This window comes from Pollachius pollachius (assembly GCF_949987615.1).
Source record: "Pollachius pollachius genome assembly, chromosome: 6".
NCBI lineage: Eukaryota > Metazoa > Chordata > Actinopteri > Gadiformes > Gadidae > Pollachius > Pollachius pollachius.
The window spans coordinates 26740698-26767629 of NC_136939.1; the positions used below are offsets into that span (position 1 = coordinate 26740698).

General features: G+C 46.6%; 1 protein-coding gene across 1 annotated transcript; it reads right to left on the reverse strand.

The window, feature by feature from the left end:
- Positions 1 to 825: 825 nt before the first annotated feature.
- Positions 826 to 25701, reverse strand: mpp4b (MAGUK p55 scaffold protein 4b; the record flags this gene model as incomplete). The annotated part of the gene is made up of 21 exons (XM_079737768.1): positions 826 to 1017; positions 2916 to 3050; positions 3275 to 3383; positions 4308 to 4401; positions 7034 to 7114; positions 8496 to 8663; positions 8969 to 9007; positions 9493 to 9507; positions 9822 to 9842; positions 11255 to 11296; positions 11497 to 11511; positions 17819 to 17877; positions 18002 to 18198; positions 19341 to 19415; positions 19546 to 19631; positions 19938 to 20019; positions 23474 to 23605; positions 23716 to 23799; positions 24874 to 24951; positions 25359 to 25480; positions 25644 to 25701. 21 exons carry the CDS (start codon positions 25699 to 25701, stop codon positions 826 to 828), a joined length of 1884 nt encoding a protein of 627 aa, XP_079593894.1.
- Positions 25702 to 26932: the final 1231 nt, after the last annotated feature.

The window sequence follows — 26932 nt, forward strand, 5'->3', positions numbered from 1 at the left end:
AACACACTTCCTTCAGAGTAAAAGCCCCCTGACCCGACGAGCCGCCAACTCCTTCAACCGTGAGCATGTCAACAGCAGCAATAAAGAGCATTTAAAAACGTGGCTTTGTCTAAATATGAAGCAGTATTTAATTCAGATGTGCTCTAAACTACGTCAAACAACGCAATATAAATGTCTACAAAACAGGTACAACTTACAAAAACAAGAATTGTAGTAAAAGCCCTTGTTGAAATGACCATTTAACAATATTTAGATTATCTAGCTGCTTCAAAAGTATTGGGCATGCAATTAAACATCTTTGGGTCACAATAATCTAGTATGCAAACAGAGAGGAGCCTTTTATTGTGAAATTACGCGGATGTCGTCTACCTCACCCTAATTCATTCACTAGATAAAACCAAACCTTTATTTAAACCATACAGCTGTATGTAGTCTATGGCTGCATACTGTAATAATTATCCTAATAATGATATTCTATTTAATTACTGTATTATAATCACTGTTAATAACCATTGTAATTTGTGACTGAACAGGGTCTCTTGCGGTACTAGATATGAATAATAGGCAACAGGTGGTGGACCTTAGCTGCTCAGGTATTAACATGGTCCTTCATCTCATCATGTGACCGTCGACTGAGACAGTCACATGAGTAAAGTTCACAGCACTGAATAAAGTTCACAGCACTTAAAGGTTTTATCTTGTTGTTGTCGCTGGTATCCATTCTGGTAACCCGCACCACCACCAGCACCACCATTCTCCTTCCTCCTCCTCTCTCCTCTCCTATCCTATCTCACCCCTCCCTCCCCTCCCTCTTCTCCCCCCCCCTCAGCTCTCCTGGGGGGGTCTGATCCAGGCGGCCGGGACCCACTGGGGGAGGTCCTGGGCCTGCTGTGCGGCCCCCAGTAGCTGGGCGGTGGAGGGCCCCAGCTCCTCGTTCAGCACCACACGGTCGAAAAACTGGCAGTAGTGGGACTCGAGCCTCCGGGATGCCTCCTCCAGGTCTATGAAGTCCTGGTCCTGGGGCAGACAGACCAGACAGGGTTAGGGGGACCCTCTACTCTATAGGGGGGTTAGGGGGACCCTCTACTCTATAGGGGTTAGGGGGACCCTCTACTCTATAGGGGTTAGGGGGACCCTCTACTCTATATGGGGTTAGTGGGACCCTCTACTCTATAGGGGGGTTAGGGGGACCCTCTACTCTATAGGGGTTAGGGGGACCCTCTACTCTATAGGGGGGTTAGGGGGACCCTCTACTCTATAGGGGGGTTAGGGGGACCCTCTACTCTATATGGGGGTTTAGTGGGACCCTCTACTCTATATGGGGTTAGGGGGACCCTCTACTCTATATGGGGGTTAGGGGGACCCTCTACTCTATATAGGGGTTTAGTGGGACCCTCTACTCTATAGGGGTTCAGTGGGACCCTCTACTCTATATGGGGGTTTAGTGGGACCCTCTACTCTATATGGGGTTAGGGGGACCCTCTACTCTATATGGGGGTTAGGGGGACCCTCTACTCTATATAGGGGTTTAGTGGGACCCTCTACTCTATAGGGGTTCAGTGGGACCCTCTACTCTATATGGGGGTTTAGTGGGACCCTCTACTCTATATGGGGGTTTAGTGGGACCCTCTCAGAGGCGGAGTGGCCGTCGGGACGATCGGGAGATTTCCCGGTAGGTGGACCGGCCCACATTTGTTGTGAGCGGCCGCGAGACGTCTGCAAGCCGGCCCTGAGAATAATATAAACCACTTCAAGGTTCTACCCTCGGGTGAAAATCCCCGAGATATGCTATATAATATAAGCAAACATCCAGCCACTATTTATACTACTTGATAACTCTCTATAACTCATTCATGTTTGTTTTTTGTTTTCATTATTCAGGCGTTACAGAACTTTCATGGTTATAAATAAAAAATACGAACTGCAGTTTCATTTCTTTCTTTGTTCTTGAATTGACTTAGAATGGAGCAAAGACTCCTGGGATTGGGAAATGCGTTAATCCAATTAACAGTTTGCAGGTCAAGTCTATTTTCGGAAATGTAGGGGGGATATATGAGTGGCCCCACGTCTAATGGCATGACCCAAGATACGTCATACAGAGAAAGTGTGCAAGTTTGAGACAGTGGAAGGATTACGTGGTTGGTTGCTTGTTGTGGCACTCATGGAAGGCAAGAAGAAAAAGGGGGCGCTGAAAAGGCCAGAATAAGGAAGACTGGCTTTTAGTGCCCCACTCCGCCCCTGGACCCTCTAGTCTTTAGGGGTTAGTGGGACCCTCTACTCTATAGGGGGGTTAGTGGGACCATCTACACATTATGGAGGTTGGTGCACAGCAGTGGAAATACTTTCAAACATGAGTGAACTGTGAATCTAAAACAAACCGCCTCAATGCTGAACTTCTAAACATACTTTGAAGGGCCGGTTGGCGTGGTAGTCAGTGGTGATGCAAAACGCCCTTACTTTGAAGGGCCGGTTGGCGTGGTAGTCGGTGGTGATGCTAAACGCCCTTACTTTGAAGGGCTGGTTGGCATGGTAGTCGGTGGTAATGCTAAACGCCCTTACTTTGAAGGGCCGGTTGCCGTGGTAGTCGGTGGTGATGCTAAACACTCTTACTTTGAAGGGCCGGTTGGCGTGTTAGTCGGTGGTGATGATATATGCTCATACTTTGAAGGGCTGGCTGGCGTGGTAGTCGTGGTGATGCTAAACGCTCTAACTTTGAAGGGTCGGTTGGCGTGGTAGTCGGTGGTGATGGTAAACGCTCTTACTTTGATGGACAGGTTGGTGTGGTAGTCGGTGGTGATGCTAAACACTCTTACCTTGATGGGCCAGTTGGCATAGTAGTCGGTGGAGATGCTAAATGCTCTTAATTTGAAGGGCCAGTTGACGTGGTAGTCGGTGGTCATTTTTAATGCTCTTACTTTGAAGGGTCGGTTGGCGTAGTAGTCGTTGGTGATGACTGCTTCCTCCCGCGTCTCCCTGAGCCGCTCCACAGACGGGGGCTTGATGAAGAAGATGTAGGCCTTCAGCTCGTGAGTCCGCACCGCCTGAATGGCCTGCAGAGGTCAAGGGTCAGAGGTTAGAGGTCAGGGTTAGGGTCAGAGTCAGGGTTAGGGTCAGGGGTCAACCAGGGTTAAGGTTAGGGTCAGGGGTCAGAGTTAGGGTAAGGATCAGGGTTAGGGTCAGAGGTCAGGGGAGGAGGTGCTCCTACGTTGGGTTAGGGTTAGGGTGAGCAGCAGGAGGAGCAGCAGGAGGAGCAGCAGGAGGAAGCCCTACGTACGTTGGGCTCAATGTCGATGACACAGATCTTGCCGGCGGTCAGAACCTCCTTCACCGCCTGGATGGATGTCCCGTACAGACTGCCCTGGAACTCCCCGTACTCTAGGAACCTGGAGAACATTAACCTTAACCTCAGGAGCCTGGAGAACATTAACCTTAACTCTCTGTACTGCAGGAACCTGGAGAACATTAACCTTTACCTCAGGAGCCTGGAGAACATTAACCTTAACTCTCCGTACTCCAGGAACCTGGAGAACATTAACCTTAACCTCAGAAGCCTGGAGAACATTAACCTTGACTCCTCCGTATTCCAGGAACCTGGAGAACATTAACCTTTACCTCAGGAGCCTGGAGAACATTAACCTTAACTCTCTGTACTCCAGGAACCTGGAGAACATTAACTTTAACCTTCTGTACTCCAGGAACCTGGAGAACATTAACCTTAACTCTCCGTACTCCAGGAACCTAGAGAACATTTACTTTAACCCTCTGTACTCCAGGAACCTGGAGAATATTAACCTTGACTCTCTGTACTCCAGGAACCTGGAGAACATTAACCTTAACCTCAGGAACCTGGAGAACATTAACCCTCACTCCCTGTACTCCAGGAACCAAGAGGGTATTAACCTTAACCTTAACACTCTGTACTCCAGGAACTTGGAGCACATTAACCTTAACTCTCTGTACTCCAGGAACCTGGAGAACATTAACCTCATCAGGGTGTAGAGAACCAGACCATAGGGCTGGTCTACAGACCGCCCTGGAACACTCCGTACTCCAGGAACCTGGAGAACATGAAGATCATCCGACACAAGAACCGAGGGTCCATAGGGTTCATGTGTTCATTATAGAGACATGAACATCAGGAACCTGACCACAACCAGAGTACACACACACACACACACACACACACACACACACACACACACACACACACACACACACACACACACACACACACACACACACACACACACACACACACACACACACACACACACACACACACACACACACACACACACAGTCCCTACCTGTTGTTGTACACCATGTTGTCAAAGACTTCCCGACTGACAAAGTTGTATTCCCGGCCGTTCTCCTCGTAGCTTCTGGGAGCTCTCGTGGTATCTGAGGAGAAAACGCACAAACGCGCGCACACACACACACATAATAAAATAACACATAAGGGGTAACACTGTTTTTATCGGTCGTCATCAAATAAAACATGAGGGTTAACAGTGTTGTTTTTTTATCAAATAAAGCATAAGGGTTAACAACGTCGTTATACTGTCCTTATCGTTCCTCTTTGTTTTATTGTCGTTATAAAATCAGACAAGTGTTTTTGTACTCAGTTTTGACTGAGTTTTTTGACACAGTTTAATGAAACAGTTGCAATTCTATGAGATAGCAATCACTGTGGAGACGGGGGTTCAAGTCCCACTGACTCACTGTAAAGGAGGCTTCTTCTGTCTGTCACATGTGAATTATAGGGTGAGGGTTAGTGGGTTCAAGTCCCACTGACTCACTGTAAAGGAGGCTTCTTCTGTCTGTCACATGTGAATTATAGGGTTAGGGTTAGTGGGTTCAAGTCCCACTGACTCACTGTAAAGGAAGCTTCTTCTGTCTGTCACATGTGAATTATAGGGTTAGGGTTAGTGGGTTCAAGTCCCACTGACTCACTGTAAAGGAGGCTTCTTCTGTCTGTCACATGTGAATTATAGGGTGAGGGTTAGTGGGTTCAAGTCCCACTGACTCACTGTAAAGGAGGCTTCTTCTGTCTGTCACATGTGAATTATAGGGTTAGGGTTAGTGGGTTCAAGTCCCACTGACTCACTGTAAAGGAGGCTTCTTCTGTCTGTCACATGTGAATTATAGGGTGAGGGTTAGTGGGTTCAAGTCCCACTGACTCACTGTAAAGGAGGCTTCGGCTGTCTGTGTCACATGTGAATTATAGGGTTAGGGTAAGGGTTGGGCTTAGTGGGTTCAAGTCCCACTGACTCACTGTAAAGGAGGCTTCGTCTGTCTGTGTCACATGTGAATTATAGGGTTAGGGTTAGTGGGTTCAAGTCCCACTGACTCACTGTAAAGGAGGCTTCTTCTGTCTGTGTCACATGTGAATTATAGGGTTAGGGTAAGGGTTAGGGTTAGTGGGTTCAAGTCCCACTGACTCACTGTAAAGGAGGCTTCGTCTGTCTGTGTCACATGTGAATTATAGCGTTAGGGTAAGGGTTAGTGGGTTCAAGTCCCACTGACTCACTGTAATGGAGGCTTCTTCTGTCTGTGTCTCATGTGAATTATGTAAGGGATAATCACCGAGAGGCAGGGCAATAAACAGCTTGCTCGTGGACGGCTTACCGGTAACCTTCTACGAGCCGGGCATATCAAACTGTTTATTGCCCTGCCTTGAAGTGATTATCCCGTTTATTCTACTTCTTGCTTGCCAACATAAAACAATTCAAATACTTAAATAATTATGATTTTTGTTATTCATGTTGCCTGCTTATTAAATTTATACTCTGTTTGAGTTCATCTCCCTCAAAAAGACTCACTTGCCAAAGAAAATAAATTAAGGCCATTAATTTATATTATTTTTCACAATCCAAATATAACGTTTTTCACAAGCAATAATTTAGTTTCCCTGGTAACGCCTGAGGTTTGACTAATACCTGGAACAATCAATACCCTCCCGTAAGGTTCTTATGCAACAGAAACATTGTTCACTCCTCCAGTAAATAGGACGGACCTTAGCTACGACTTGGCAACGGGAGGTAAATAGTCCACTCAGCTATGAGCCAGAGAGCTAACGTTATGGATTGCATATAACTGCGGTGATTGATTACAATTTAATAAATTTTTCACAATTTACAAGCTCTCGTTTTGAAGAATAATCACCGCGGCATTCGTTCCAATGGGAATCGCGACGGTCTATACTTTCAACATAAAGTGTAAATATTTATAATTTGAAATTCGTCCCAGCCTTTATACCACAGATACTAATTGGTCTATAGCATATAACTGCGTTTTCTGATTACAGTTTAATGCATTTTTCACAATTTACCAGCTCTCGTTTTGAAGGGTGAACAGACAATTTGACTGGACCTACTTAGCAGCTGTCCATATATCAGGGATTAATGGACACCAAATAATACAAGCGGCGTATTGATCTGCTATTAGCTGATGCTGTGCTCAGTCAGCAGCAAGTAGAACCGACAAGTCAGCGGGCAACCTGCCGGGTTAATGCCCTCCTTCCAGCCAATAACAATCAAGCATTCTTCATGAAGTAGAAAAAAAGGTAAGTGTAACCTCAGAGTAAAGCCTGGTCAGAGCCCTGGTGCTGCGGTGGTCAGTAGAACACGGTTCTACAGAGTGTTGGTTAACTCTTGAGAACCGTGTTCCATTCCCTGCTCATACAAAGTATGACCCATAGCACCTCGGGGGGGATGTCGGGGGGGGGGAGGTCAGAGGTCAACCGGGGAGTGGCTCCCTGGTAGAGGTGGGGTCAGTGGTCTTACGGGGCGTGGCTCCCTGGTAGAGGGGGGGTCAGAGGTCTTACGGGGCGTGGCTCCCTTGTAGAGGTCAGAGGTCAGAGGTCTTACGGGGCGTGGCTCCCTTGTAGAGGTCAGAGGTCAGAGGTCTTACGGGGCGTGGCTCCCTTGTAGAGGTCACAGGTCTTACGGGGCGTGGCTCCCTGGTAGAGGTCGGGGTCAGAGGTCTTACGGGGCGTGGCTCCCTTGTAGAGGTCAGAGGTCAGAGGTCTTACGGGGCGTGGCTCCCTGGTAGAGGTCGGGGTCTGAGGCGATCAGGCGTCTCCTCAGCTCGTTGACTCCCACCCCGGACGCACCTGCGGAGGAGAGGGGTCGTCGCCGTGGTTACCAGCTCTGTTGGTTTTTTTAATATACAACTCTGGTAGTGTGTATTAGAACACGGAACGGGCCGCATTTTTCTGTCCGAGCACTCTTGTGCTCTCTGTTAACGCGCGCACCAAAGTCACAACTTTTCTCTGTTTTGGGACCTCAGTGGTGGAACGAGCTCCCTGCCGATGTCAGGATCACAGAGTCGCTCACCAGCTTCCGCAGAAGACTCAAAATTTCACCTGTTCAGAGTTCACCTCGACTCTGCATAGCTACCCAGCCCCTTCCGGCCGCCATTGTATGTTGTATGTCCTGGCACTTAATGTACGCACTTATTCATAGTACTTAATTGTGTAATCTGCAGTAGCTGCTAGCATTGCTGTACACAGGGAATGGGTTACCCTAGCGATTGTTAGTACTTGCACTTGGCTCTATGAACATCTTTACTGTACTGACAGCGATATATTGTTTCACTTCTTATGACAAATGTACTTATTGTAAGTCGCTTTGGAAAAAAGCATCTGATAAATGCCCTGAATGTAAATGCACCAGGGGGCGGTGTGTGTGTGTGTGTATGTGTGTTTGTACGTCCTCTATAAGGGTGCAGTACCGATCAGCGGTAAGGGTGCGTCTCACCGGCGCCCCTCTGGTAGTGTGTGTGTTTGTGTGTGTGTGTGTTTCTGTGTGTGTGTGTGTGTCTGTGTGTGTGTGTGTGTGTGTGTGTGTGTGTCCTCTATAAGGGTGCAGTACCGATCAGAACCACCAGGCGGTGCGTCTCCCCGGCCCCCCTCTGGTAGTGTCTGTGTGTGTGTGTGTGTGTGTGTTTGTGTGTTGGTGTCCTCGATAAGGGTGCAGTACCAATCAGAACCACCAGGCGGTGCGTCTCCCTGGCGCCCCTCTTGTAGTGTGTGTGTGTCTGTCTGTGTGTGTGTGTATATGTGTGTGTGTGTGTGTGTCTGGTGTGTACGTCCTCTATAAGGGTGCAGTACCAATCAGAACCACCAGGCGGTGCGTCTCCCTGGCGCCCCTCTTGTAGTGTGTGTGTGTGTGTCTGTCTGTGTGTGTGTGTATATGTGTGTGTGTGTGTGTGTGTCTGGTGTGTACGTCCTCTATAAGGGTGCAGTACCGATCAGAACCACCAGGCGGTGCGTCTCCCCGGCGCCCCTCTGGTAGTGTGTGTGTGTGTGTCTGTCTGTGTGTGTGTGTATATGTGTGTGTGTGTGTGTGTGTCTGGTGTGTACGTCCTCTATAAGGGTGCAGTACCGATCAGAGCCACCAGGCGGTGCGTCTCCCCGGCCCCCCTCTGGTAGTGTCTGTGTGTGTGTGTGTGTGTGTGTTTGTGTGTTGGTGTCCTCTATAAGGGTGCAGTACCGATCAGAGCCACCAGGCGGTGCGTCTCCCCGGCGCCCCTCTGGTAGCGCACCACCTCCTCGTAGGGGCTGCTCAGGGCGGTGCTGGCGGGGCAGCGGGTGGAGCAGGAGGGCTGGGCGGTGCTGTGGGACCGACGCCGGCACTGACGGAGGCTGCGTCTGAACCCCGCTGCAAGGAGGACCAGGGGTGAGCGCCGGGCTGCCTCAGCCCATGAGCAAACACCTCCTCTTTACTCAATAAAGAGGTTAAACAGTAAAGAAACATATTGGCTTGCAGTAGCTTGAATTAGCTTGTGTTTGGCTTGATGCTAGCTTGTTGCTGATTGAAAACGTTACAGTGCATGATTCTTGTTGCTCCTGGTGTTTCCTCATGTCTGAAGTGTTGTAGCTCTGTCTGGACATCAGTCTAGGCGTAATCTAATGAAGACACTCGGTGATGCTGTAACATGTTGATGCTCAGGCTGAGCGGCGTACCGATGTAGAGGCCACTGCTGCTGCTGAATTCACCCTCCTCTGATGAGGACAGGACAGAGAGGACAGAGAGGACATGTTAAGACAGACACCAGGACAGAGGACAGAGAGGACATGCTAAGACACACCAGGACGGAGAGGACAGAGAGGACATGTTAAGTCAGACACCAGAACAGAGGACAGAGAGGACATGTTAAGACAGAACAGAGGACAGAGGACAGAGAGGATGTGTTGAGACAGACACCAGGACAGAAGACATGTTAAGACAGAGACACCAGGACAGAGAGGACATGTTAAGACAGGGCAGAGAGGACATGTTAAGACGGAGACAAGAGCTAATTTTGTGTGCAGAGAGAGAGAGAGATGGACATGGACATTTTCTGACTTTGAATAGTTTCCTTTTAGGAATTCTCTTTACCTGTATTTGTGTTTGTGTTTGATAGTCATGTTTAATATTCATGCTTGATATTTATGATTGCTAATTATGATTGACAGGTGAAGACAGGTGTTGTTAGTGTTGCTCTCACCCTCTTGTAGCTCCACTGATGGACCAATCACATGGCAGAAAGGAAGGGGGGAGAGGGAATGCAGAAAGGATGCTTTGTAGAAAGGAAGCTTTTCAAAATAAAATACATTCTTGGCACAGACTCTAAGACCCGAATCCATAACAGTTGAGAGTGGATTTAACACAAATGCAAAAGGTTTAGGATTATCTCTTCAGTGAATATTGTCCAATTGAAAACCCTTACTGGCTAAAGTGGTTTTAAGCGAAGCCTTTTTTTTCAAAACGTGTTTTTTTTGTTGAATAATAATTAAAAAATACTTAAATAATAGTGGAATAATAAGACTTACCTACCAGAATCAAAAGCTTCTTCATCTGTTAAACATTGAAACACAAACAGGAGAAAGATCTTTAGAACGTGTTCAACTTTATTAAAGATTCCATGGCATGCTACTTTATGGATGCTTTAATATAGATATTAGTGGGCCCCTAACACAGTATTTGAAGACGTTCCCGAAATTCAGCCGTGGTGCAGAATTACAGCCACTACGAGCCAGTCGCACATGGAGCTTTCCCCAAATGCGCAGATTCGGTGTCTGTAGCTTTAATGCAAATGAAGAGGAGAGAGGCGGGTCAAGGAGGAGGGTGGGGGTGTGGCCCTGAGCAGCTCTGTTTACAGTGGATGTATTGCAATGGCGAGGCGCACACAGCCTTTGGCGGTGTTCTGTAAATATTCTAGAACACTAGAATATAGAATATATAACACTGGGGAGTCCTGGAGCTCTATATCTAAATAATTTCATATTATACATAGATATCTATATCATATAATACATATTATCATTGCCAAAAGCTGTGTGGATCTCCAGACGATATTATGAATCTCAAACGACACTGCGTTGGGTTCTCCGACGTCTCTGGTTCTTCCACTTCCACATCAATCTGAAGTAGAGTGAACTGCGACATGGAGGAGGAAGGTATTTTTGCCCGCGATTGTTGACCACGATTGCCTCCCACCGGAGCCTCGCTGCCCACTGCCGAGGGACCACCGCCTCGGCAGCGGGCAGCGCTTCGGCGCCACTGCTTCGGCAGTGGGCAGAGGGCATTGGGCAGCGCTTAGGCACCACCGCCTCAGCAGCGGGCAGCCTATCGGCAGCAGCCAGCTCCGTGGTGGTGGTGCCTCGCGGCAGCGGGGCTCCAGAGGGAGACAATCGCGGGCAACAATCCCTTTCCCCTCCATGTCGTGGTTCATGTACTTCAGGGAGTCAAAGCCAAAGTTCCTTTCCCCCAATTCCTTCTCAACCATGGATGAGATAACTCCCACTACGAGTCTCGTTGTGGAAATACCAGAGACGTCAGAGAGTCTGACATGTTATGCGCCATAACACCAACAGCAGAACGGTTATTCAAATAACCAAGAAGTGTTCAGCACTTGTGTTACAGTGTGTGTATTCATACACACACATGTGGCACTCACAGGGTCGTAGCTCATTGGGTAAAGCAGAGAGAGGGGAGGTAACATTTCCCCTTATGACGACATACAGGGAAAAATCCAAATCTCCCCATCTGAGCTTTGATTTTTCAAAGGCAGAGCAGGATACCTAGTGCTCGTTTTACACCTAACGCAATTTCTAGCTACTAGGGGACCATAGGCAGGCTAAGGGAACTCATTAATGATAGAAAACCTCATAAAGTGAAATTTTCATGCCATGGGCCCTTTAATAACATTAAATATGATACGTGTGTGTGTGTGTGTCTGCGTGTGCATGTGTGTGTGCATGTCTCACCTGCTTCCACACACTTGTCATCGATGGTCATCATGTCCTCCTCTGTTGGAAGCGGTAGGATTTGAATCACATATTATATATATATATATATATATATATATATATATATGTACATTATACAAAACATAACTTAATAATATAGTTCAACAAATAGTTCTGTAAGGCGATCTCACACACACACACACACACTATATTTGAGCGTTTAGTTTCCTGGGGAAATGTAAATCAGTAGGAGTCCTCACCTTCCACGGTGCTCACTGCAGGCAGCGTGGAGGAGACACATCATCAAACACTTTAATGCATAACTCTATACTTCCTCTTGTTAGGATCAGAGTTCATCTGAACAGGGTCAGGTTGTTAATGCATTATGACAGGGTGAATCTTAACCAGGGTTTAGTCACTTCCAAGGTTATATGATGACTAAGGGTTAGATGGAAAAATAAAATAGTCGTAACCTTTGTTTTTACTCGCTAGTAATCAGTAAAAAGTGTAGACGTTTTGTATTTGGTCATCATAGACTTCAAATGTAATGACCAGGATGGCCAGAACGACGACCAAGTAGCAGCCTATCTTCTGTTTTTGTTGCACATTGTTTAAGTCGTATTCAGCTTTCAAGTTTCTAGAATCCATACCATAATCAAAAACTAGAAGTAGACTTCTAGAAGTAATAGCATGCACAGACAAAGACCAACTATTTGTTCTGTCTTTACCACGGCCATGCATAGCGACACGTAAACCCAACGTAGAACCATAAAGGTTCACGACTGCGTGGTCATTGCGTTGCGTGAACGTGAAACCCTAGTCAGCCCTTGAGAGTTAGATGATAAGATCTAACTGATGAGTTAGATGAAATCTAAGGGTTATATGATGGGTTGGATGATGACTACTGGTTATATGAGGGGTTAGATGATACTCACAGGTCTGGGTGCAGGTGATAACTAAGGGTTATATGAGGGGTTAGATGATACTCACAGGCCTGGCTGCAGGTGATAACTAAGGGTTTTATTATGGGTTAGACAATAACTAGGGGATCGCGACTCCTCTCACGCAACATAACCTTCTCCGTCCCACACCACGTGAACAATCAACATGTCGCTGAACAGCTTGGATCATCATCATCATCATCATCATTCACCTCACCACGTGATTGACTGACAACACATGATTCAGGTACACTCTCCACTACACTCCATCCTTGCACATCTGCTGGCAATATAGCCACAATTAAGAATGTAATCTCCAATAGAGCGAAAGCCAAAGAGTGTTATAAGGAGACAGTCTTATAGAGTTAATGTCCCTCTTCAATTGTTTGACCCTTTAGAAAGATCCAGGCATAATAAAAAAATAAATTTAGCTCTTTTTAACATCAGGGCACTTACAAACAAGACTTTCTCTATCAACGATCTCATCCGGGAGGAAAAGCTGGATTTCATTTTCTTAACAGAAACCTGGCTTGGCCCAGATGGCGCCCCTCTTTTAGCTGAAGCTTCCCCACCAGACTATTCTTCTATCCACACTATACCTGAAGGAAAGAGAGGAGGAGGACTTGCAGCTATTTTTTCTAATATTTTCAAATGTAAACGTCAACAATTCGGTTGTTATTCATCTTTTGAGTACCAGGCCATCTTATTAGAAAATCTTTCTTCCCTGCTAATGATCACTATTTATCGGCCTCCAAAGCACACTGCCTTATTTGTAACTGAATTTTCAGAACTACTGTCAATTTGCTGTACTAATCATGACAGAGTTCTCATATCTGGGGATTTTAATTGCCATGTGGACAATGCCTTGGTCTGTTTTTTAATATGACTGTTGCTGATCCAGTTAAATCTGATGCAGAGCGTATTCTAAAAAAACGTTTTTTTGGACCATCTGCAGCCATTGATTTCCCCTATCATCTGCAGAGTCTACCTCTTGTGGCTAATGTCTCCTCAGTGCATGAAAAGGTAACTCAATTGAACTTCAAATTAAAATCAGCTGGCCCCTATGAAAACTAAAAAGAAGTCACAGAGTATAACTATAACATGGAAGAATGAGCAAATACGTTTGCTCAAGAGAAATTGCCGCCGAGCTGAGCGCATATGGAGAAAAAGCAAACTTACAGTTCATAGTGAGATTTTTAGAGATTCTATTATTGTTTATAACAAAGCCTTACGCTGTGCGAGGCAGGCCTATTTCTCTAGCATTATTAATCAGTGTTTCCCCTAGGATGGAGTTGCAGCAGCGGAGGTGAAATGTTTTTTCTTTCTTCGCTCGCAAATTCTTTTGTGTGCTCGCAAAGCGCACCCTGCCGGGAGGTTTCTATGTGTCTGCCGGCACCAGAGGGGCGTACATACAGTACATTTGTGCACAGTAATGACCAGGGGAAATATGGAGAGATTGAACATATTACAAGTATAATCTTTAAAACAATTATTTAACAAAAAATGTATTATATCAACATCCACCCTATACAGTAAAATCACATAACACAAATACTACAACAATCGAAAAGGTCTGTGACTCCAACCAATGCATCTTCCCACTCCCTCCCCTCTCCCCATCACAAAGGTTGTAGTAGGACCATGAAGAGGCCATGCCTCTATTGAACAAGTTTTGGGGCTCTAGAGTCAATAATGGCCACGCAATTGAAATTGTTGCTAAAAAAAAAATCATGTTGACATTTTTGCTAAAAATAAATTCCTTAAAAATAGGTAGAGATATATTTTTCAAAACTAAAGGTTGCAGCAAGACCATAAAGAGCCCATGCCTATATGGAAAACGTTTTGGGAACCTAGAGTCAATAATGGCAACACTATTGAAATTGTTCCTAAATAAAACATCCTCAAAAATAAGAAGAGATATATTTTTCAAAACTAAAGGTTGTAGTAGGACCATAAAGAGGCCAATCCTCTATGGAACGAGTTTTGGGGCTCTAGAGTCAATAATGGCGACGATATTGATATTTTACCATTGTGGTCGTTTTCAGTTTTGCACTTTGCAGACGGTCCCTAAGCTCACGGCTGAAAGCCGACGGCTCATAGATGTAATTCACCATTCGCTAAAGATGGCTCGTTTGGATAAAAACAATGTTGTAGCTGGTTCTCTAGGTTACTACACTCAATTGTGTCGCAACAATGTTTCACTGATGATCTATTGAACCACAAACTCCGAATCTGCCAATTTATTTCCAACTTTACGGAAGTTCCTCTACGTTTATATGCTTTACTCACAGGTGTGTGAATTGACCTGGATATGAAGCGTCCGTAGCACAAAATAATATTTGTTTCTAAAGAGAAGACGGAGCTCTCCTCTCCGTTTATATGCTTTACTCAGGTGTGTGAATTGACCTTGATATGAAGCGTCCGTAGCGCAAAATAATATAACATTAGTTTTTTAAAGAGATAAGAAGGAGCTCTCCTCTCCTCTCCGTTTATATGCTTTACTCAAGTTTGTGAATTGACCTGGATAAGAAGCGCATATCCAGCGTCCGTAGCGCATGGAATGTTAATATAACATTTATATTTTAAAGAGATAAGCTGAAGATCTCCTCTCCTCTTGTTAAAAAAAAGAAATTCAGCAGCGGCGGTGCATATAGGGGAAACACTGGAAAACAGTAACAACCCGAAAGTCCTATTTTCCACAATCAACCGCCTCATTAACCCTCCCCAGTCTTTTGAGCAGCTTTGCCCTTCATCCAAATCTAAGTGCAATGAGTTTGCATCATTCTTTGATAATAAAATAATTGATATCCAGGCTGGTATTGTGAACAATGTTGCAAATTTGAATAATCCAACTGTTAACCTTACTCATGGAAATCTTAGTTCCTTCACCAGAACAAGTAAAATAGAACTTTGTAAAACAATCTTGCAGATGAAATCATCAACCTGCTCACTGGATGCGATCCCTACTGCCTTTTTTAAAGATGTTTTAGACAGTTTTCTGGATGATGTACTAGATATAGTTAATTGCTCTCTGGAATCAGGTATTTTTCCGGAGTCGCTCAAAACAGCTTCAGTTATGCCCTTACTGAAGAAAAATAATCTTGACCCTTTTGTGTTGAACAATTACAGACCTATATCAAACCTGCCTTTTTTGGGCAAGATTTTGGAGAAAGTTGTTTTAAAACAATTAGATGTATTTTTACATGAGAATAATGGTCATGACAAATTCCAGTCCGGTTTTAGGAAAGGCCACAGCACTGAAACAGCTCTCATTAAAGTAGTTAATGTTCTCAGAGTGAATATGGATCATAAAAACATTTCCATCCTCATACTCCTTGATCTGTCAGCCGCATTTGATACGGTCGATCACAACATACTCCTAGACCGCCATAATAACTGGATCGGCCTTTCAGCCACAGCCCTATCATGGTTTCACACTTATCTCACAGGCAGAAGTTACTTTATCACTCTTGCTGACCAAGTCTCGAACACACATGACATATTCTCCGGTGTTCCTCAGGGTCCCATTCTTGGACCCTTATTGATTTTTTTTGTATATGCTGCCACTTGGAAAACTCATCTGTGATCACAGAGTTAACTATAATTTCTATGCTACTATGCTACTTTTCTATGATACTCAATTGTACTTATCTGTAGCTCCAGATGACCCCAATGCTCTCACTTCCCTCACAAATTGTGTGTCTGCAATTACACAGTGGATAGGTGAAAACTTTCTTAAATTAAACGGGGACAAAACTGAAATTCTTATCATTGGTACTGAGGTGCAAAGAGATATAATGTTAAGAAGATTGGGAAGTCTGAGTGTACAAAATAAGAATACAGCAAAAAATCTGGGTATCATTATTGACTCAGAGTTGCATTTTAAATCAAATATCAACAACACAACAAAGATTGCCTTTTTTCACCTGAGAAACATTGCCAGTCAGACCTTACCTATCCATGGAAGATGCAAAAAAATTGATGCATGCATTTGTATTTTCACGTCTGGATTACTGCAAAGCACTTCTAACTACCCAAAAAATATATAGAAAAACTGCAACTTGTTCAACATGCAGCCGCCAGAGTTTTAACAAAAACAAGGTTGAGAAATCACATCACTCCAGTTCTAGCCTCACTTCACTGGCTCCCTGTAGCATTGACGATTGATTTTAAAATTATTTTACTTGTTTTTAAAGCAACACATTGTTTAGAACCCTTGTATTTATCTGAGTGCTTGTCCGAATATGTCTCAACTCGACCTCTTAGGTCCTCTGGTGCCGGCCTGCTTAATGTACCAAAGATGAACGGGAAAAAGTATGGTGAAGCAGCACTTTGTTTTTATGCACCAATGGCCTGGAACAAACTGCCCCTACAAATAAGAACAGCAACGTCAGTTAATAGTTTTAAGCAGCTCAAGACGCATCTCTATGCTGCTGCTTTTAATTAATTCCACCATCTACTTGATTTATCGTTTTTTTTAATGTTGTTATCTCTAATATCTTTGTTTTATGCATTGAACGTGTTTTCATTAATTCATTATTTTTATGTATTTATTTTATCTTTTGCTCTATGCTTTTGCGGGTCTCTTGCCTTTGATGAATGTGTTTTGTTTTGTATTATCTTTATTTTGTGCATGTAAAGCACTCTGAGCTGCATTTTATGTATGAAGGGTGCTATACAAATAAAGATTATTATTATTATTATTAAGTATTAGATGAGGGGTTAGATGAAATTCACAGGTCTAGCTGCAGGTGATAACTAAGGGTTATATTATGGGTTAGACGATAACTAGTATTAGATGAGGGGTTAGATGATACTCACAGGTCTGGGTGCAGGTGATAAATAAGGGTTATATTATGGGTTAGATGATAACTTAGTATTAGATGAGGGGTTTGATGATACTCACAGATCTGGCTGCAGGTGATAATTAAGGGTTGTATTATGGGTAAGATGAAAACTAAGTATTAGATGAGGGGTTAGATGATACTCACAGGTCTGGGTGCAGGTGTTAACTAAGGGTTTTATAAGGGGTTAGATGATAACTACGTATTAGATGAGGGGTTAGATGATACTCACAGGTCTGGGTGCAGGTGTTAACTAAGGGTTATATGAGGGGTTAGATGATGACTAAGGGTTTAGAGGTGGGGTTAGGTAAGGGGTTAGATGATAGTCACAGGTCTGGGTGCAGGTGATAACTAAGGGTTAGGTGATAACTAAGTATAAGAGGAGGGGTTAGATGATACTCACATGTCTGGCTGCAGGTGTTAACTAAGGGTTATATGAGGGGTTAGATGATAACTAAGTATTAGATGAGGGGTTAGATGATACTCACAGGTCTGGGTGCAGGTGTTAACTAAGGGTTATATGAGGGGTTAGATGATAACTAAGTATTAGATGAGGGGTTAGATGATACTCACAGGTCTGGGTGCAGGTGTTAACTAAGGATATAGACCTCTGAAGAATAAGTCCCGCCTCCGAGGGACTTATTCTTCAGAGGTCTACATGAGGGGTTAGATGATGACTAAGGGTTTAGAGGTGGGGTTAGGTAAGGGGTTAGATGATAGTCACAGGTCTGGGTGCAGGTGATAACTAAGGGTTAGGTGATAACTAAGTATGAGATGAGGGGTTAGATGATACTCACAGGTCTGGGGGCAGGAGTGCAGCTGGTAGGGCTGGGACCACCAGTGTTCTCTCTGCTTCCTGTCGGGACACAAACAACTTCCTGTTCACTTACGTAAACCCCAGCCTAGTTAAATTCTCCATCCTGAATGGTCAATAACGTCCTCCCTCCATCCCTCCCCTTCCTCCCCCTCTCCCCCCTCACCGTCTGAGCAGGTTGGCGGAGGGCACCAGCCCAGCACAGCCCCCGGTGGAGGGGAGTTTCTTGGCCTGCCACCAGAGGGCGTCCGTCTGGTCAACCACCTCCAGCACGTCTCCTCTCTGGAAGCCCATCCCCGCGTCCGCACAGGGGATCGATGGGTCCTGCTGGGGGCTGTAGTCCGCCATGGCCCGCATGTACAGCTGGTAGGGTCAGAGGGAGAAGGGTTAGGGTCAGAGGTCAGGGTTTGGTTTAGTGTTAGCGCGCGCGTGTGCGAGTGAGTGAGTGAGTGAGTTTGTTTGAAATTTTTATTGTTGTTGGGAGGATAACCCCTTGAGATGAAACGTCTCGTTGTCGAGGGGTTCCTGCAGACATAGGACAGAGACAATACAAACATGTACATTCACACTAGCTCAAACTCTCCCTCATCTCACCTCACCCACCCCACATGTAAACAAGAAATAAACAAAAATAAAACATATTGCAGTATAAAGAGGCATGACAACATTTAGCCCATACCCACATATATATACACATGTTTGCATAATGTAAACACACCTACACCCTGTACATGTACACCTAAATAATAATAAAATAAATAAATAAGTTCAGTCTCACATGAGGAAAACATTTACATCCACAGTTTGCTTGCAAGTAGGTAAGAAGTGATGTTTTGAATGAATGCAAAGAAGTTATAGATGTTAAAGATCCAGGCAAGCTATTCCAATCTGAAGGAGCTTTAAATTTAAAGGTACGTCGACCACTCTCTTTGGAAATGTTTGCCCAGTGAAGGAGGGATATTCAGTGTGTCTCAATCTATAGCTGGGTCTATATGAAAATAAATATTCCTTTAGGTAAGAAGGATAATCAGAGTTAACGCATTTAAAGATAACCTGGTACCAATGATACTGTCTTCTGGCTTTTGGTGATAATAAGTTCAGTGAGTCATACATTACACACTGGTGAGTAGTAAAAGGACATCTCAGCACAAATCTACATATATTATTGAAAACAACAGTTAATGCTTTCAAATTTGATTCTGATACGTGTTGATATACAACATCCGCAAAGTCTAATGAATGAAGTATTATCTGTGACACAATTCTCAACCTAATCAGTTGAGTGAAACAGTTAATAGAGATACAATATTATAGAGATACAAAGATACAATATTCGTAAATTACAGTTAATCTTTTTTACAGATTTTATGTGACACCTGAAGGAGAGTTGTGAGTCAAGCCAGAGGGTGAGTGAGTGAGTGAGTGAGTGAGTGAGTGAGTGAGTGAGTGAGTGAGTGAGTGAGTGAGTGAGTGAGTGAGTGAGTGAGTGAGTGTGTGTGTCTCACCATGGTCTGGCTGTGGACTGGTCTCTCGGTGATGGGGACCACCTTGAACATGATGGTCCCATGGGACCGGGCCTGCTGCGCCGCCCGGAGACAAGAAGAACAAAACGCTTCTGATAAACTGCTTCAGGAACTGGTTAACGAGGGTTAGACGATAGGGTTAGGGTTGGGTCAGGGGTCAGGGTTAGGGTTAGATGATGAGACTCACTACAGTCTGGATGACCTGCTCCGGCTCCATGCCGTCCACAACGAACCCGTTCACCTCCAGGATCCGGTCTCCAGCGTGGAGCAGACCTGAACACATACACACGATGTGAACATACATGTTGGTGCAGATAGGATCACATGCACAAATAAAAATACCCCCACATAAACGCACTAAAACAGATTGAGTTTCTATGTGGTTGGTTCTGGATATGTATGCATGACAATGTGTCTTTGTTGTGAATGACTGAATAAGTCGGAATACAGGCAACAATTTGTTCACTGAGAGGATAAATTTGTAGCAAGAGCAAAAGAGAGGGCGAGAGAGAGAGAGAGACAGACCGAAAGCGAGAGAGAGAGAGAGAGTGAGAGACATAGCGAGAGAGAGAGACGTACCGCTCCTCTCGGCCAGTCCCCCGTGGATCACCCGTGCCACAAAGATCTCCCCGGTGATCTCGTTCCTCTTGATGGTGGCGCCCTATTGGTCGGACCCACACAGAGTCAACCACTCAGAGACTGGCGAGAACGTTAACGAGAACACGAGGAACACGCAGAACGGTTCCTCAGAGGTAACCTTCATAAACGCATGAAGACAGACACATGGAGGACGGACTGTGGTCTGGAATGAGGAACAACATCAACAACAACAAACTGAAAGTCTTCATGAAGACATTAGGAACACATGAGGACTGAAGTCAAGACGTTGAAGCTGTGGAGAGTGAAAAGAGGTAAAATGGTGAAACATCACAGATGGTGACTGGAGACGATGGGATCAGTCCATGGATCGGTGACTCAATGAGGGTACATTAATGAACCGTTAATTAACATTACTGTATTAAACATTATTTAATGAAAAGCATTAGCATATAGCAGAGGGACTAGGGTTAGGGATAAACCCTTAATTCAACCCTTTCATTAAATAATGACTGATGTTAATGATTAATTAACCGAACATTGTAAAGTGATAGATATAACGGGATTACCACTGGTTCATTAAATAATGAATGATGATAATGGTTAATTTACGGACGTTGTAAAGTGATAGGAGATATAACGGTAGAACCACTGGTTCATTAAATAATGAATGATGTAAATGGTTAATTAACGGACGTTGTAAAGCGATAGATATTACGGGATAACCACTGGCTCATTGAATAATGACTAATTTTAATGGTTAATTAACAGACGTTGTAAAGTGATAAGAGATATAATGGGATAACCACTGTGCCTGATTAGAGGTTCATCAGGGAGGCTTTCAGCCGGTTCTGTAACGGTAGATTCTGTAGGGGGCGGAGCCGGAGGGAAAGGGGCGAAGCCGGAGGGAAGGGGCGGAGCTGGAAGGAAGGGGGCAGAGCCGGAGGGAAGGGGGCGGAGCTGGAAGGAAGGGACGAAGAGAGGGAAGGAAGGGGGCGGAGCTGGAGGGAAGGGGGCGGAGAGACAGAAGGAAGAAGGGGGCGGAGCTGAAAGGAAGAAGGCGGCGCTTGAAGGGGCGAGCCAGAGGGAAGGGGCGGAGCCGGCTCCCTTGTTCAGGGTGCCGTCATCTTCCTCTTCTTCTTCTTCTTCTTCTTTTCCGGTCGGGTCCAGAGGGAGTTTGGGGCCTGGAGGTCCGTTACCATGGCACCCAGGTCGTTGGGGAGAGGGGGTCCAGACAGGAAGGGCTGGGTGTGGGCTTGGCTCCTCCTCCCGGACCAGGGCCCGGACGGGAAGTCCATCCCGACGGAGGGGAAGACGGAGAGAGGAGGAGCAGGAGGAGGGAGCAAGCTCCGAGGAGTGCAGAGGGAGTGGTCATCGTGGCGACCCCCGGGGCTCTCGTCGTCCTGGCGATGGGGGTCCAGGAGCCGCTGCAGCCTCTCCACGGTGTTGGCCAGCAGGACCAGGGCCTGCTTGCCCGTCCCCCCGGCCCCTAGAGGGCCCCCCAGGCTCTCCAGACGGGCCGGCCCCTGGCCTCTGGGACGCCGGGGGCCGCGGGGCCCACTGTGGGGGTCCCCAGGGGTCCGGATCCGGAGGCAGTCGTCCACGTTGTGGCGGAAGGGGTTAGGGAAGGAGCCGTGACGGGGCGGGCCCGCGGCCCGACGGGGACGGCCGGGCGGGGAGGGTTGGACCCGGACAGGGGCGGGGGTGCGTCGGGAGCGACGGCGGCGGGCCCCTGGCTCCGCCTTCGGGGCCTCTAGGATGGGACCCGGTCCAGAGTGCCCCAGCAGGCGGTCTGTGGGGGGGCAGGGGCCCGTCTGTAGGGAGGAGGAGGAGGAGGGGGAGGAGGAGGGGGAGGAGCAGGAGGAGGAGAGGGAGGAGCAGGAGGAGGTGGAGAGAGGGTCCAGGTCTCCGGTGAACCCGGGACGGGTGAGGCACCCCTGGGTGCTCCAGGGACCCCCCAGGGGTCCGTTGGAGGTCCTCTCCGCCACGGGGGGGCGAGGCCCCGCCCACTGGGGAGTGACAGGTCACACAGTCACTCAAAGCGAGGTTTAATAAAAAAATCATAGGAACTTTGTGTTTGTGTCGTTATTCCACATCCACTGAAATTAATGTCAAATTACATTTCTGTACACATCTGGCCAGAGCACCTGCAAGATAACGCACAAAAACACTTAAAAACACACTTAAATACAATGTTAGTAGAGTAATACTACAGGTGACAGGAGAATACTACTATATAATACTAGTACTACTAACAACGTTACTACTCAATCTCCTCCTCCTCGCACTTTGAGTCCTAAAGAATCAAGGTTTGGTTAATACTCACACACACTAGTGTGGGCACAACGCCAACCGTGACCACCATGAGTCTAGCTCGCCTGATAATGGTGGTGTGTCCGACCTGTACACATTAGGGGTGCTGCGGATCTCAAAACTTACGGTTCGGCTCGGGTCACGGTTTTTGAGTCACGGGTCGGATCACGTTTGGATCAACAACAACAAAAAAGATAACAAGACAAATGTGACTTTAAATAAAATCTTCAAATCTGTAAAAACAAAATAAAGTTAAAATTAGGTAATAATCCTGCTTCCTTTAAGCATAGTAAATATTTAAAAAAAAATGCTTATGTCCACATAAAATAAAATCTTAACTCTCCTTCCAATGTATAAATTAAATCTTAAAATATTTTAAAACACTATAAAGTGCAAACTACTTGGGGACTTGAGGACCTATGAGAGGACCTGAGGACCTATGAGAGGACCTGAGAACCTATGAGAGGACCTGAGGACCTACGTGGGGACCCGAGGACCTATGAGAGGACTTGAGGACCTGAGGACCTATGAGAGGACCTGGGGACCTATGAGAGGACCTGAGGAACTATGAGAGGACCTGAGGACCTACGTGGGGACCTGAGGACCTATGAGAGGACCTGAGGAACTAAGAGAGGACCTGAGGACCTATGAGAGGACCTGAGGAACTATGAGAGGACCTGAGGACCTATGAGAGGACCTGAGGACCTATGAGAGGACCTGAGGACCTACGTGGGGACCTGAGGACCTATGAGAGGACCTGAGGAACTAAGAGAGGACCTGAGGACCTATGAGAGGACCTGAGGAACTATGAGAGGACCTGAGGACCTATGAGAGGACCTGAGGACCTATGAGAGGACCTGAGGACCTACGTGGGGACCTGAGGACCTATGAGAGGACCTGAGGAACTAAGAGAGGACCTGAGGACCTATGAGAGGACCTGAGGAACGATGAGAGGACCTGAGGACCTATGAGAGGACCTGAGGACCTACGTGGGGACCCGAGGACCTATGAGAGGACCTGAGGACCTATGAGAGGACCTGAGGACCTACGTGGGGACCTGAGGACCTATGAGAGGACCCAAGGACCTACTTGGGGACCTGAGGACCTATGAGAGGACCTGAGGACCTATGAGAGGACCTGAGGACCTACGTGGGGACCTGAGGACCTATGAAAGGACCCGAGGACCTACTTGGGGACCTCCTCACCAGCGGCTGCTTGTTCTTGACCAGGCAGACGGTCCGGGTGGCCTCCTCGTCGGCAGGGATCTCCTGGGGCATGGGGGGCAGTACCGGCTCGTAGTCCTTCAGGGCCACAGAGTCATGGGCCGAGAGCAGGGCCTGGGGGGGGGGGAGTGAGACAGGTTAGAGAGGGCTAGAGCCCCCTGGGAGAGGGGTGAGACAGGTTAGAGAGAGAGAGAGAGAGACAAACAGACAGACAGGTACTTTACCTGGACATTGGGTCTTCTCAGGAGGCGGTAGAGCTCCTTGGCCTCATCAGAGCAGCCCGACAGAGACCTGATGTCTATCAGCAGCTACACACACACACGCGCGCGCACACACACACACACACACACGCAGAATATAATTAACCATAGCTTCTTGTATACCAGAATACCGTGGTGAGGTTAGGTTGTTGTTGGATATTGGACAGATATTCTCCTATTCATTTGGGGTCCATCAGCGGTTCCTGCCGTGCTCTCAGTCCGTCTCTGGGACAACTAAGGGACCCCCACTGGCTCCTGACTGCTTGCACTTCACAGTGGGACCGTCGATAAATGACTCCATTCATTTCCTATGGAAACCGGCTTTTTTCTTCCACGGTATGTCACCAAAACACACTGAACCAATGCAGAACTGTTCTACTAGGAGCTACTGATCGGACAGTGCTATATCTGTACATGTGTGTGTGTCTGTATGTGTGTGTGTGTGTATCTGTATGTGTAACTATATCTGTACATGTGTGTGTGTCTGTATGTGTATATCTGTACATTTATGTGTGTCTGTATGTGTGTGTGTGTATCTGTGTGTGTGTGTGTGTGTTCCTGACATGTTAAACCCTCTTTAATAACATGTGCTGTGGACTAAACGACTGAAGCAGCCAATGTACACAGTGTACAACCTGCTCATCTGTAAGTCTGATGTCCAGCTGTTCGCGCTATAGAAGGAAAGCTATGATCTAAAGCTTACCTCACCATCTCACCACCTCCAGAACACTCACACCCCCACCCACTCACTCACTCACACAGACACACTCACTCACTCACTCCCTCCCTCACACACAAACATCAATATAACCACCTATTACAATAACATATCTAAAAGCCAGTAGGTCGACCTCAATGTAAATAAATGTATTTTGTTTGGTCATCAACAATACTTCCTTCAGTGCAATTTTTTGTTGTTCTTGTGGTTCATAAAACCAGTCAGAAACATTTAACCCCACCTAAGAGTGGGTGGAGGTTTAAGGTGGAGGTTGAGGTGGAGGTTTAAGGTGGAGGTTTAAAGTGGGAGTTTAAGGTGGAGATTCAAGGTGGAGGTTTAAATTGGAGGTTTAAGGTGGAGGTTTAAGGTGGACGTTGAGCTGGAGGTTGAGCTGGAGTCCTGACCTGCAGGGAGAGGCCGGAGGCGTAGGTGAGGGCTGGAGTCGGACTCTGTCTCTTAAACCGGTGGAGACACTCGAAGGCCTGAGAGAGGGAGAGAGAGGGAGAGAGAGAGAGAGGGAGAAAGAGAGAGAGAACAGAGAAAGAGAGAGAGAGAGAATGAGAGAGAGAGAGAGAGGGAGAGAGAGAGAGAACACAGAGAGAGAGAGAGAGAGAGAGAGAGAGAGAGAGAGAGAGAGAGAGACAGACAGAGAGAGAAGCACATTTCTGATAAGTAACTCCCTCTACTCCCTCCTCCCTCTCGTCTCCCTCCCTCCCCCTTTCTCTCCCTCTCCTCCCTCCTGTTTCTCTCCTCTCTGCCTCTCCTTCTTTCCTCTCTCTCTCTCTCTCTCTCTCTCTCTCTCTCTCTCTCTCTCTCTCTCCTCCCTGGCCCAGCAGGCACCCCCCCCCCCCCAAACAGTCTCCGACCCCCCAGCAGGCTCCGCCCCTACCTGCAACAGCGCCTGCAGCCAGGTGGAGCTGAGGAGGGTGTGGAGGAGGCCGGCTCCGCCCCCATCCTGCTCCACCGACTGCTTCACCTCCTCCATCACATCCACCAGCACCTGACGGAGGCCTGACACACACACAGTAAGAAGAGACAGACACACACACACACACACACACACAGTAAGAAGAGACAGACAGACACACACACATACAGTAAGAAGAGACATTCACACACAGAGACACACACACACACACAGCAAGCAGACACACACACGCACACACACACTCACCCTGCTCCCCCAGTCCGCAGGGGGTCGTCAGGACCCGAGCCTCCATCGCCTGGGTCATCAAATCTGACCCTGAGGTCACACAGACAGAGAGGACGACCCTGAGGTAATATTCTGTGACCTTGGAGAGTGGTGTGTGTGTATGTCAACAATAGCATAACTTTATGCTAACAACAAACAGCACCACATAAAGGTGTAAACCCATCACCTAATGACCTCCTTCCCAACGGACTCAATTCCTTCATTGCATTTTAATAATAACCAAACCAACTGATATATGCTATGCTATGCTATGCTAAGCTAACCTTATAGCTACACTCATAATTTACATTTACATTCAGGACGTTCAGCTTTTAGAACCAATCAGTACATTAGTCGGAAGAAAGAGAAACAACAATATATCTCTGTCGGTACCTGGAGTCTAAACTTAAGAACTACAACCTTTAAATGGATAAACTACAACGGAGAGGCTCATGGGAAATGGATCAGGTCTAGGTCTCCGTTTGGCCAACAGACACTGGGACGGTTACCTTGATCCCCGGGGGTCTCCTACCTTGAAATGCAGATTCTTCCTCCGTCGATATCAGAATTTCCCTAACCTTATCTCAGCTAAGGTTCCCTTAAACACGCAGCCTGTATCAGAGCGCTTTGGGTGGATCTCCGAGCAACAACAGGTATCCTCACGCAGCCTTCACACCCGGGAGACACGCGCACAGACCGGGTGGTGTGTTGTGGGGGGGGGGGGGGGGGGGGGGGTCTAATCCCGCCCGATCCCGCGCTAATCCCGGTGAAGGAAAACCGCGCGCATCCCGGGCCACCTGGAGCGAGGCGCGTAGTGCGCGCTTCAAAGCTCCAAATCGTCTTAACTCGTTTCTGCACTTAAGGCACGAGAGCGAGAGAGAGCGCGAGAGCTATGTAATTACAGGAGGTTGTTAGCTCGGTTCCAACAGCTGTGGTGTCGGACGGACGACTCCTTCCCCAGATGCCGTCACGGGAATACCCGAGTCCCGTGGTTAATTAAGGACGACACACCTTCGCAATATAAACCTTGTATATACAACCAGCGCCGTTGTATAGGGGGGAAAGGTTATGACAATTATAAGGGCCCACAGCCCGCTAGGGCCCACACACAGCCCCCAGTAGCCTCTATGACAAAATGATTACGCATACACTCAACTAATATATATTCATATGAATTAATCCGAATTAAAACAAAGCCACAAATCATACAATTTAATCATTTCAATAATCCCCTTGGCCCCTTCTTAAAAAATGGTTTCGTCCACACCGCG